Source organism: Bos grunniens, chromosome 7 (assembly GCF_055505025.1).
Source record: "Bos grunniens cultivar Pamir isolate PY7600 chromosome 7, Bosgru_T2T1.0, whole genome shotgun sequence".
Lineage (NCBI taxonomy): Eukaryota > Metazoa > Chordata > Mammalia > Artiodactyla > Bovidae > Bos > Bos grunniens.
In genome coordinates this window covers 69,438,447-69,450,506 of record NC_141171.1, presented here as the reverse complement: position 1 = coordinate 69,450,506, position 12,060 = coordinate 69,438,447, and the positions used below count along the sequence as shown (strand labels likewise).

The 12,060-nt window shown below is 33.2% G+C and overlaps 2 protein-coding genes across 7 annotated transcripts in view; one reads left to right on the top strand and one right to left on the bottom strand.

Annotated features, from left to right (window-relative positions):
• LSM11 (LSM11, U7 small nuclear RNA associated) overlaps window positions 1-12,060 on the bottom strand; it is a 115,978-nt gene that overhangs the window by 34,284 nt on the left and 69,634 nt on the right. The gene's annotated exons all lie outside the window — the stretch shown is intronic.
• CLINT1 (clathrin interactor 1) overlaps window positions 1-12,060 on the top strand; it is a 57,470-nt gene that overhangs the window by 27,099 nt on the left and 18,311 nt on the right. For all 6 annotated transcript variants that reach the window (XM_086412649.1, XM_086412648.1, XM_086412652.1 and 3 more), the window contains 5 exons: window positions 2,839-2,943; window positions 3,479-3,575; window positions 5,035-5,143; window positions 6,089-6,253; window positions 9,221-9,398. In XM_086412649.1, the coding sequence (XP_086268775.1) occupies window positions 2,839-2,943; window positions 3,479-3,575; window positions 5,035-5,143; window positions 6,089-6,253; window positions 9,221-9,398 (654 nt within the window). The remainder of the gene's footprint in view (window positions 1-2,838; window positions 2,944-3,478; window positions 3,576-5,034; window positions 5,144-6,088; window positions 6,254-9,220; window positions 9,399-12,060) is intronic.

The window sequence follows — 12,060 nt, the reverse complement described above, 5'->3', positions numbered from 1 at the left end:
TGGACATGATTTTTTTTTTTTTTTTAGCTTTTCGTTTATGAGGGAAAGCGGGGACTTTTTTTCCTTTCTTAAAAAGGTCACTAGAATTATGGGCAGGGTGTGGATTGGGGGCAATAGAAAACATGGGACGGGAAGGATCAAAATGCTATTTTTACCTTTTAAGAAATAATTATTTTTAAGTAACCTGGAATAAGGCCAAACTATACAGTGTTGTTTTGTTTTAGTTTACATTTGTTCCTGAATTAAGTGTAGCTTTAAAATACTTCATTTTGGAATTCTTCATTAGATTCTTATCCTGAGTGGTTTCAGTTTCTGGAAAGCAATGCTTTCATTGGAAAATGGTTTCAAAACAGAGCCTGATTACTTTTCATGGAGTTTTCTAACTTGGTTACTTTTTGTTACTGTTGTTGCCGTATTTTTCCATATTGTTGCCATTTTATACTGTGAGTATGTTCTAATGGCAAGTTGTCCTTTTACATAGTTCCCATTGTTTTTCAACCAAGGAAATAGGAGATTCTTAAGATATTGGCTCTCTGCCACCTCTTCCTCTTAAACACACAGGGCTCAAACACACAGGCCTTCAGTTAAGGATCTTGTGAAGGGTTAGGGAAACAGGACCTTTCTCATTTGACCCATGGGCTTTTGTAACTTGAACAAGGAAAGTAGTGTTCTGAAAGCTGCAGCATTTATGAAGGCTCTTGTAAAAATATTTCATGTACATGGACTAGAGATTAACTCTTTTCATCTCGTTCTTCAACAAATTAAACAGTGCAAACAATTTCAAGTGCTTTCTTGGTCATGAAATGCTTGGATGAATTATAATCCTGATTGCTATTGTTCATTCCCATGCTGCATTTTGACACTATTAACTGCCTAACGCATGCATTCTTCAACCAGTAAGATAAACAAAAGCATTTTGAAATATGTTATTTCGTGGCATCTTAAATTGCAGATATGCCATTGGCTGCCTTGATTTTATTTTGGTTCCACTGTTAGCAAAAATGAGGAAAAAAGTTATCTCTCTATATTTATACATAAAATTGCCAATAGAATGATCACTGGGTTTTTATAAAAGTCCATTCACTAATAGTCTTAAATTTTAAAGAGGCAGTAGAGACCATGGATTTATTTTAGTGCTAGGGAAATAATTTGTATTTATGTTATCAAACCAGTGTGGCTTTCTCTAAGATTTGAAAGAAAGTAATAAATTTCATTTTTCTACTTTAATAGAACTGAATGTAAACCTAGAAGCCAGATTAGTTTTGTGATTTGGCAAGTCGTTTATGCATAATGGTTCCTTTAAGATTTGAACTAATACTGTTTATTAATTGAAGTATTTGTAATAAATTTGAAGTTTATATGTGAGAGATTTGACTGCCAGTTATTAACAAACCTTCATTACTTAAAAAACAGAACTTTTTTGATAACTGAAAAACCATATAACAAAAGTGGGGTAGATATAACTAATGTCATTGTCACATCATGTTTAGTTGTTCAGTTGTGTCTGATTCTTTGTGACCCCATGGACTATAGCCCACCAGGCCCCTCTGTGATGGGAATCGTTTCTCCAAGGCAGGAATACTGGAGTTGGTAGCCATTCCCTTCTCCGGGGAATCTTCCTAACCTGGTCTTCGAACTAGGGTCTCCTGCATCACGGCAGCTTCTTTACCATCTGAGCCATCAGGGAAGCCCATAACAGTTAGCAATTTCTCACTTTTTGACTATTGCTAAAACTAAGTGGATGAATTACCAAATTCACAGGCATCTGATACAATAATTTTTTCTGTAATAATTGGAGCTCTCTATGTCAAATGAGCACTACTACAGTATGTCACATTCTTATTTATTCCTCAGAATGTCTTTGAATTCTTAAATCCATATAAGCATGAGAAATTCTTTTTTAACAACCAGATGTTTTGCCATCTCATATCTTATTTGTAAGGTGCTTTTTTCAATGGTAGTTCTTTATTATAAAAATATTACTTAATATTTTAAAATTCTAATAGGGGATATTAGCTAGACACTGTACTGTGGTATACCATTTGATATGTTACTCTTTGAGGTAGTAAATAATATTCCTCCTTATTCCCATTTTTACGTTTAAGGAAACAGTAAGAGAAGTAAAATAATTTTGCTAAAGATCACAAAGTAATTGTAGTCAGATCTCTCTGACTCCTAAAACCCATGTTTTGGACCACTGATGAAGTCTTAAGTGAAAATTAAATACATTGTCATATAATCCTCTGATGGAATATTATGTAGCCATTAAAAGTAAGGGTTACAGTGACATAGAAAATGAATGTGGTACAGTAAATTAAAAAAGGCAAGGATTACAGTTAAAATCCATAGTGATTCTAGACATCTTTAGTGTTTGATTTTTTTATTGCGTTTTAATTTAAATACAGTATAAATAACATTCAGCTTCTATATAATTTTGCTCATTAACTTAAAGAATTTCTGTAAACAGGGGACCTAAGACTGAATGTAAACCAGGTCTGGTCAGCAAACTGACAAGTTAGTTTTATAATAGACTTTAGCATGTTCAATTTCCTTTTTAATTTGACCTAAAGCCATTTTTTACTGGACTTATGCCAGCTCTAATGTAATCTCTCATTTATATTCTTGAAGACTAATGGAATAGTAAAATCTTCCTAAAGATAACTTAAATGTGTTATATAGTGTCCTAAGGGTAGCTTGTGCACAAAAGATGTTTTCTTTCCCACCCTGTAGAGGTATCTCATTAGGACACCCAGTAGTGTCATTATTAAGTTTTCATGTGTTTCTCAGTTTTGATGCTAATCTTTGTGTGTATGTGCGTGCATTTTTTTTTGTCTTCAGCACCAATGTGGTTATGAATTATTCAGAGATCGAGTCTAAGGTTCGAGAAGCAACGAATGACGATCCTTGGGGACCTTCTGGGCAACTCATGGGAGAGATTGCCAAGTAAGTGATAATTTGACTCAGCAGTGCAGAAAGAATGCAACTATCTTTACCCAGAAATGTGAAATTTGCTTTCAATTTTAAACTGTTCAACTGCCAGATAATAATAAATTTTGCATATAATCGTTCAGATATCAGTGCAGCAAATTTTATGAGGATCCATTCCTCTTAAATATTAGCTCAATAAAGTAAACAAAATTTTTCTTTTTCAATGAAGTTTAGAGACTTTCTGTAGCTTAACTATGTAAAATTTTGACAAATGCATATAAAATGACTTAAAACTAGGAAAATTTTTTCCTGACAAACATCTGGCTGACTATGCCACTGAATGAAGGGCTCATGAAATATGATATTAGTGGGATTTATGTGCTAGATACTATATAAAATAGACATTTTAAAGGTACCATATCTAAATTTTTTAAAAATTAAACTTATTTTTTAAAGCTCTTTAGGAAAATACAGTAACTTAGAACAAGCCTGCCACCTACTGTCAAATCAACATACTACAAACTCTTGAGGAAAACTATTCTTTTTTCAGGGCTACCTTTATGTATGAACAATTTCCAGAACTTATGAACATGCTTTGGTCACGAATGTTAAAAGACAACAAAAAAAATTGGAGAAGAGTTTATAAGGTATGGGTATTAGTCTGTATTTATTACTTGACATGTAGAAGACATGAAATTTTAAAGTGTACATACATAAGTGATTATGATGGACATTGAATCCTAGACTAGAATATTCTAAAACAGATAAAAAATTGATTTGCTATTTGAGTTGTATTTTTTAATCACCATAAATAGCTATTCATATATTTGTGCATATCAAAAGTAATGAATCTATAGTGTATCTGTGTTTAGTGTTTGAGCATTTAAGATAAAACCACCCTCTAATATCATTTGTCATCTCTACATAAAAATTTTCCAGTAGTATTACAGTATTGTGCACCAGAAATGTGTTATTTTTAAATATAATAAATTCTAAATCATTAAAATTCTAACATTTTAAAACTTGCAGATATGTACCCTTCTGTTAGATTCCTTTCATTTAATTCTGATCTCATCATGTAGTGTAGAATTCTAAACAAGATAGTAATCGGTTCCTCCACCTCCACTATATTTTCTTGCTACTTGGAAGGTTTTTTTATGCTTTCCAAAATGTTGTTATAATATTCATATATGAAGCTTTAAAAATAACATTTCTGGCTTTCAGCGTTAAAAATTAGTGGCTTTATTTAGTTCCATGTTTTTGATGATGTTTGTTTCTGAAAACGTTTACTGTCATTTCTTTAGCTTGTACAGTTGTAGTGATGAAATAGTTTAAATTCCTATAAATTAATTTTTTATAATTAGAGGGTTTTGTTTTAATAATTCTAGAGTAAACTACTTTTTTAAAGATTAAATTCCTGCTCAGATGAGGGTTTTTTGTTCCTCAGTTCTCCAGCCTAACTAGATTTTCATAGGTCTAATCATCTTTATGTGAGGTTTGCTCCAAACAAAGTTCAGAATTCATAATTCAGTGATTTTTTTAGTGCATTCACAAAGTTGTGCGTTGTTACTACTGTCTAAATCAGAACATTTTTCATCACCTCAAAAAGAAATTCTTAATGTTTTTTTCTCATATTTGTTGACAGTAAGTTTTTTAAACAAAAGCAACATCACAAACCTCCCAAGTTAAATTTTATCTGGGAAAAGTGCTCTGAGATCATATAATTACCAAATAATTATTTTCTTTAATGTTTTTAACAGTAAAACTGAATCAGCTTTCTAAAAGCTTAGTGTTCATTTATATCATACATTCAGATTTTTCCTAAAAGATTAATTTTTTTAAATCTTTTGACACATGTATCCAGTGGACAGTTTATAATTATTTATTATGCTTGGTGTAAGAGGAACTCTAAATTGAAAATACGAGGTTTTAAATGTACTTAAAGTCTAATGTATGGTAAAGAATGCCCTCCCCCCCTCCGCTCCCCCCACCCCACACACATACAGATTATTTATTTGCTGTTAGATTTTATTTTTTTTAAGCTATTTACCAGAGCTCTACCAGAATTTATTTCGTTAAATCATTTGGTGCTTTGTATTTTTACAGTCATTGCTGCTCCTAGCTTACCTCATAAGGAATGGATCAGAGCGTGTTGTTACAAGTGCCAGAGAACACATTTATGATTTGCGATCCCTGGAAAATTACCACTTTGTAGGTGAGCAATAGAAAAACCTTATAAGCAAATTAAAACAGTAGTTGGAGTTGTCAGTCACCTGAACCAGCTTAGAAGCTTCTCTGCTCTAATTAGAATGTGACTGTTGCTGGTTGTGTGACGAGTGCAGAATCCAAGACGTGGGGCCCTAGAGTATTAATTAGTGAAGACAAGAACTTGCAGAAAAGACTGGCTAATAACAACAGAACCAACACAACATGAGTGTTCGGGTTTATATTAAAATATGCACTGGAGACTGGTCCCCTGTGGTGTCCATAAAGGAATAGCTTTAATCATATGGGAAGAAAAGGTTAGAGCTCCAAAACACACACATCTGTTTGAAGCTGGGGTTTTTTTCCTCCCACCAAATAATATTTACTGTGCAAAGGCAGCAAGGCCAGAGTGTGTTTTGAATGTGAAAGAGGATACAGAATGAACCACATTTCATTTTGTAGTGTACCCCAGTTGAAAGCACTTTAAAATTTCAGTTTTTCAGCTATACTAAATCCTGGTAATTCGTGTTTTCAAACTTGTATTGGGGCGAGGAAGGCATTTAGGTGCTTTTCAGTCATTAAAATGTAGATTTTGTTTTGTTAAAATACTATAGAAAGAGAAAATAACATTTTTGGATATTAGTCCATTTTTGTATGATTATTGTTAGTAATCCTTTTTAGTGGATCTTTAATTGATTTTGCATGGCACCGTTATCTGTGGTCCTTTTTAGTTCATTTCTGCAAGCTCTTATAAGCCAGAATTGCATCTCAAGACTTAGGATTTGATGAGGAAATGACAAAATTCAGTAACACAGTTTGCCTCTTTTTATTAATTTAAAAATACTGAAGGTGGTTTCTTACTTTGAAATTTTCATGTCTTTGTGTGTGTGTTAAAAGGTTTAATACATATTAACTGAATTCTTAAGGTTTTGTTTCTCCCTTACCATCCTCACAGATGAGCATGGCAAGGATCAAGGTATAAATATTCGCCAGAAGGTGAAAGAATTGGTTGAATTTGCCCAGGATGATGACAGGCTTCGTGAAGAGCGAAAGAAAGCCAAGAAGAACAAAGACAAATATGTTGGGGTTTCCTCAGACAGTGTTGGAGGATTCAGATACAGTGAGTATCAAAGACAGATTAGCACCTGAACATCAGTTTAGCTTCTTGGGTATATTTTAAGAATCACAGAAGACAAAAATGCTCTTTTGAATATATATGATACTAAGACATATGTAATACTCATTTTGTTTCCTTTGGATCCTGTGAATCTGTTTTTTTTACTTTTGTGGTTCAAGAATATGATTTTAATCATTAAGCATTATTGAATGACCAAACTTTGAGTTGACATACAAAGAATAAAATAGATATATGTCCTTTCCTCTTGGAGTTCCCATTCTAAGAAGAAAAGGATTCCTCTAACTTAATCATTTAGAGCAATTAAAAAAAGTTTGATCAGGAGATTCATCCTGCTAATTCGAAACCAGTTTAGTTATATTTTTGGCTAAAAATAGAGCTGCAAGTTAGTCCATCCTTAATTCCCTCCCTTAATTAAGCACTGTGTTAATTTGATGTAGAAAAAGGTAACGATACCAACAGTTTTTCATCTAGGCCTGTCAGATATATGTTCTTAATATATTTAAGGACAGCTAGAACATTCATCTCTCATGTTTATTTTTAATGTATAATATAGTTTTCCTAAAATAGGTCACTAGGTAGGTGCTTGAAACAGATACAGAAAGTAAGAACTCTGTTTCACAGTATGTTCCTTTGGACTCGTTCTGTATTCTGTGAATGCTGACAGTCCCTTGCCATTTTGTGTAAGGGACTGGCCAATGCTTTGTATACTTAGCAGCTGCATATTGGAACTCTCTAACCACCCACAACCATAGCTGTTTTTTATATTTGAATTTCACTGAGATCTCATGATTCTTCATTGTAAACATGTAAAAATCTTCTATTTCTTACTTTGTATCTATAAAATGTCTTCACTCTTTTGCTCCTCTGCTTTTCTTGCCATTAAAGAAAGTACTGCACTTAATAGGCTAATGTTTCTAATGGCAGAAAAATTCCTTTTATGTCTCATATCACATACTAGTCAGTCCTTGAATTGGCAAAAATGTTACTCTTAAATTACATAAATATGTTTTGGAGTTCTTGTTTAGGGAGGTAAGAAGTCTTTTATTTTTTACCCATGTATTCAATAGATACTCTATTCTTTAGATTTTTCAAGGTAGCTTTAGCAGATCAATGTGGTTTTTAGCAGAAATAGCTATTTGCCACTTATTTCCTCATTCTACTTGCTAGTAGTTCTTTTTTAAATCAGCGCAATATATAATTAGATGCATTTAGACAGTTGAATAAGTTTTTAGACTTCAGAGTGAACTAATTACAGCATTTGCATTAGAGATAGAATTCAGTGTCCTGTGTACCTGCATTGGTTTCTTTTATACGTTGTTTTTAATGCTATATGTATTATTCAGAGACTTAAGTAGTCAACTTTAACTATTTTACATGGTTTTCATTTTGACATTAGAAAACGTCTTGCCAATATGCAGTCTCTTTGACACTTTCTCAGTATGATGTTTACCATGCTAATCACTTTAGTTTTCATGTGCTTTTTTCATTTTTTCCTATAAACTTGTTTTTTCAACACCTAGTTCATCACATTGTTACTGAAGTGTACATATACATTGTTGCAAAGCTACTCACTTTTACAATACCATCCTGGCTTTAATTTTGTTTAGAAAACATTTTGTCATGTTCTCTTTAAGTTGGTGATCACTTTCAGATTTAGTAGACATATTTTTAAATCCTCAGACTCTTACAGAAAATTTTGCTCTGTAGTTTTACTTAGTAATTCAACAAAATGGTTTTGTTCAATCTCCAGTGGGCATGTATGCCATCCGAACTTCTTAACCAACTTTTAAGATAAAAGCTCAATTATCCACCTTTTGATTATTTTGCTGTTTCTTATCGGTCTTTCCTTTTTCTCTGCACCCTGCTTAGTTTTCAGTCTTTTCTTCTTTTTAACCTCACGTGATTTCTCTGACATTTTACTCTTGGCTCTTAAGTTTGGACATGGAAATGGAAAAGGTTCCAGTTAGTACCTGCAATTCCTATCTCTCCTCTAGGTCTTCAAGGACAAGGACTAAAACAGATTTGGGGGCTTTTTTCCACTGCCAATGATCTACTGACTCAATTCACAGATTCACACAGAGGCTCCCTAGGTTTTGCCAGTCCCAGCATATGTTTGGACTTGGTGTTTGAATAGATCATCACTATTCTGAACCACTTGAGCATATTTCATCATTCTAGTCTGTATAGTTTTTGGTAGTTAGAATATTATTTTCTCTTTAAAATAATTGAAAGGTGCTTTCCCAGGTGATGAAAGACATTTATTTTTCTAGTTTGATAGTAAAGAATGACAGTTATGAGTCTTTACACTATTGAGATATGTAGCATTCAGAATAGTGTTTCCTATATAGTTTGTGTCTTTTAAGAGATTGTTGCTGTCCTGATACTTTTCTAATAATTGAAAAACCATTAAGAGATGAGAATGAAATATAATGCAGTAAGCGACTTCTGTAAAAATAAAAAGATTTCAGGACTTCCCAGGCAGTCCAGTGGTTAAGACTCTGCACTTCCATTGCAGGAGTGCAGGTTCCATCCCTGGTCAGGGAACTAAGATCCCACGTGCCTCATGGCCAAAACAAACAAAAAACCCCACAAAACCACATAAAACCAAAAAGATTTCCATTTCTCTTTTGCTTATACATCCTGTTTTGGTTTTTGTGTTTTCTTTGACTCCTTTCAACAGCCCTTAAGAACTTCTGGATATGCTGTGCTTTGCATTAAGGTTGTATAAGTTTTCATAAACAAAAGCTTTTGAATCTGCATTCCTGCCACTTAATGACTGGCGATCCATGCTGTGCCTTGCTGTAATTGTGTTGATTCAGCACTGTGGGAGCTTTCTGTTTTCCTTTGAAAACTATTTTATTATGAGGAAAAGCTTCAGAAATAAGGACTATAGACCCTTTTTGAATTTAATGTCCTTAGAATCGCTTCTCTTTTTAATGCTTTATATAGGTGAAAGATATGATCCTGAGCCCAAATCAAAATGGGATGAGGAGTGGGATAAAAACAAGAGTGCTTTTCCATTCAGTGATAAATTAGGTGAACTGAGTGATAAAATTGGAAGCACAATTGATGACACCATCAGCAAGTTCCGGAGGAAAGATAGAGAAGACTCTCCAGAAAGATGCAGGTATTAACACTTTGTCTCCTGGGTCTCTCGGAAAGGGTACTAAATTTATGCAGTTGGGTCTTGGGTTTTTTTGTTTGAGTGTTGGCATTATCTGAAATTCAGCTTTTATTATTTGTTTATTTAATGGATTTTATTTTTTAGAGCATTTTTAGTTTTATAGAAAAATTGTGCCTAAAGTACAGGGAGCTGCCACATAACCCGACCTCTCTGAGTACAAGCGTGTGCTCACACACACACTTTCTCCTGTTACTGACATCTTGCATTCATGTGTACATTTATTAACAATTGATAACCAGTATTGTTAACTAAACTCTTCAGTTTGCATTAGGGTTCACTGTGTTGTACAGTTGACAGATGCATAGTGTCCACCATTACAGAACCACACAGAGTGGTATCACTCCCCTAAAAGTGCTTGTGTGAAAATATAGAATAGTCTGTGAACTGTTGTCCTTGCATAGGGACATACTAATCTGGTTCCCCAACCAAGGATTGAACCCAGGCCATGGCAGTGAAAGTGCCGAGTCCTAACCACTGGATGACCAGGCAATTCCCAGGGAGTGCAGATTTTCTCTATTGTTCCAGTTTCTGTATATGCTGATTTATGCATATAGTGTGTGTGTGTGTGTGTATATATATATATATACACATACATACATAATATATACAGTATAGCTGTTTATAAGATGGTAGATCAGACATTGTTTGCACTTAGTATTGGCACATTTTCCTTGTCTGTGTCCATTTATTTCTAAATTTGATCACATTTCCTATATGTTTTTATTCAGGCTGTTTAATTGGATTTTTTTTTTCCAGTAAGAACTTTGATGGTTTATTTTGTACTTGAGCATCTGATGATCCAGGGACCTAAGGTATTGCTGAGGGATAATGAAGTTTAGTATATTAGGTTTAAAACAGAAGTTAAGGGGGTTGAAATTTAATTCTTTCTGCGACATTTCATTTAGATTCTGTGTCACTGTATACCAGAAAAAAAAAAAATCCAGATTGATTTTTGAGCTAAAATATTTTCACATCACCTGTATTTTTGTAGATTTTATTTTCTGATGATGGGGTATTTGTATTTAGTTTCACATAGAATAGTACTTGGAACTTTTTAACATTCACTTTTTGTTCTTACCTATCAGTATAGCTATTAATTAGTCTTTCTGCCAGTTAAGAGGGTAAAATATATAGCATTTAATCTGCAAAGCAAGTTTTATAAGATCTTTGTCATTTGTGTCTCACCATATTGCTAGTAGGTAGTCTAGAGCAAGGATTTTACCCTTAATTTTTGGAAGTAAAACCTAAGGCCCAATCATCTGTGTGGAACTTGCCTATAGTTACACAGAGATGCAACCACAACTTCAAGTGAGTTCATCTAACTTAAGTACCATCTCTTTTTCTCTTATTAAAAAAACTCTTTGACAGTTCAGATTAGGGGTCATGGAAAAGAAATAAAAATACAATTTTGAAACTATTAAGGTTCATCTATGGAATTCCTGTCTATTTATGGAATATGGTCTTTGAAGAACCAGAATTTATTTTTAATAGTTTGAATATATTTTACAACTAGATTTCTAGCTCTTTTATACTGAAAGTATATGCATATAGTAATAATAAATAGTTGAACTTTGGAAAATGATGCCTACTTCAAATACTCTGTGGTATTTTTCCCTCATTAGTGTTCTTGTGGCCCTAGCATTTACATTTTTGGTTTGATTTAGAAAACATAATGGCCACATTTTCTCTTGTTATATCCTGAAGAAGTATGGCAGTCAGGTAGGTAGGCTGGTTAGAGATCTATGTACCTTCTTGTTCTATTACTTTCTCTTTGCCCTCCATACTCAATTTTTCTTTGTTTTTGTCTTCCTGTTCTTTTTTTTTCTTCCTGTTTCTCCCTTGATTTTTTTTTCCCCCTACATTTGCCTCTAAGACAGGATCTGTTGAGAGTTCCTAAATCTTTTAAATAGAGTATTCAGATTTAAAAGAGTGAAAATTCAGTGTGTGTTGTTTGTTTTAGTTACTAAAGAGCACGCTAGGGACTTTATATCTTGGAGTATTTGTGAGAGAAGAATGGATTTTTAGACAAAGTTGCATGGGACCTCTTTGGCATGTTATCAGAATTTCAGACTTTTCATTCATCATTATATTTAGAAATTCTTGAACACTGATCATATATGAAGCTTCCATTTCATTGTGTGCTAGTCAGGTTTCTGTTCTCAACTTGTAAAGAAGTTATCTTGCTCTGGAATCAAATTGAACATGAGAAAGGTAAGAAATTTCAGTTTTAGATACAGGACTGATGATGGGAATCTTCAGGTTATTTGTTGCTAAGAAGGTAGTGACAAGGGCTTTTGAATACTTAATCAGAACTAGTAGATTCCTTAAAATGCTTGTAGATAAAAATACATTTAACCCCTTTACTCAGTGTGGGAAGTCATTCTTCTTGATTCTTGATTTATATAGGCTCCAAATTGATTTATATTTAAGTAGAAATTGCTTTAGTCTTAGTTAATTTGCATCAGTAATAATACTCATAATTTTAAGGAGAATTTTAAGTATTTTATTTCAGAATATTTATAATTTAAACCACCTACTCTAAAATTAAGAAATAAAGGTAATGGAACATATTTCAGGTAATTTCTCTGTCTGACTTGCACCAGAA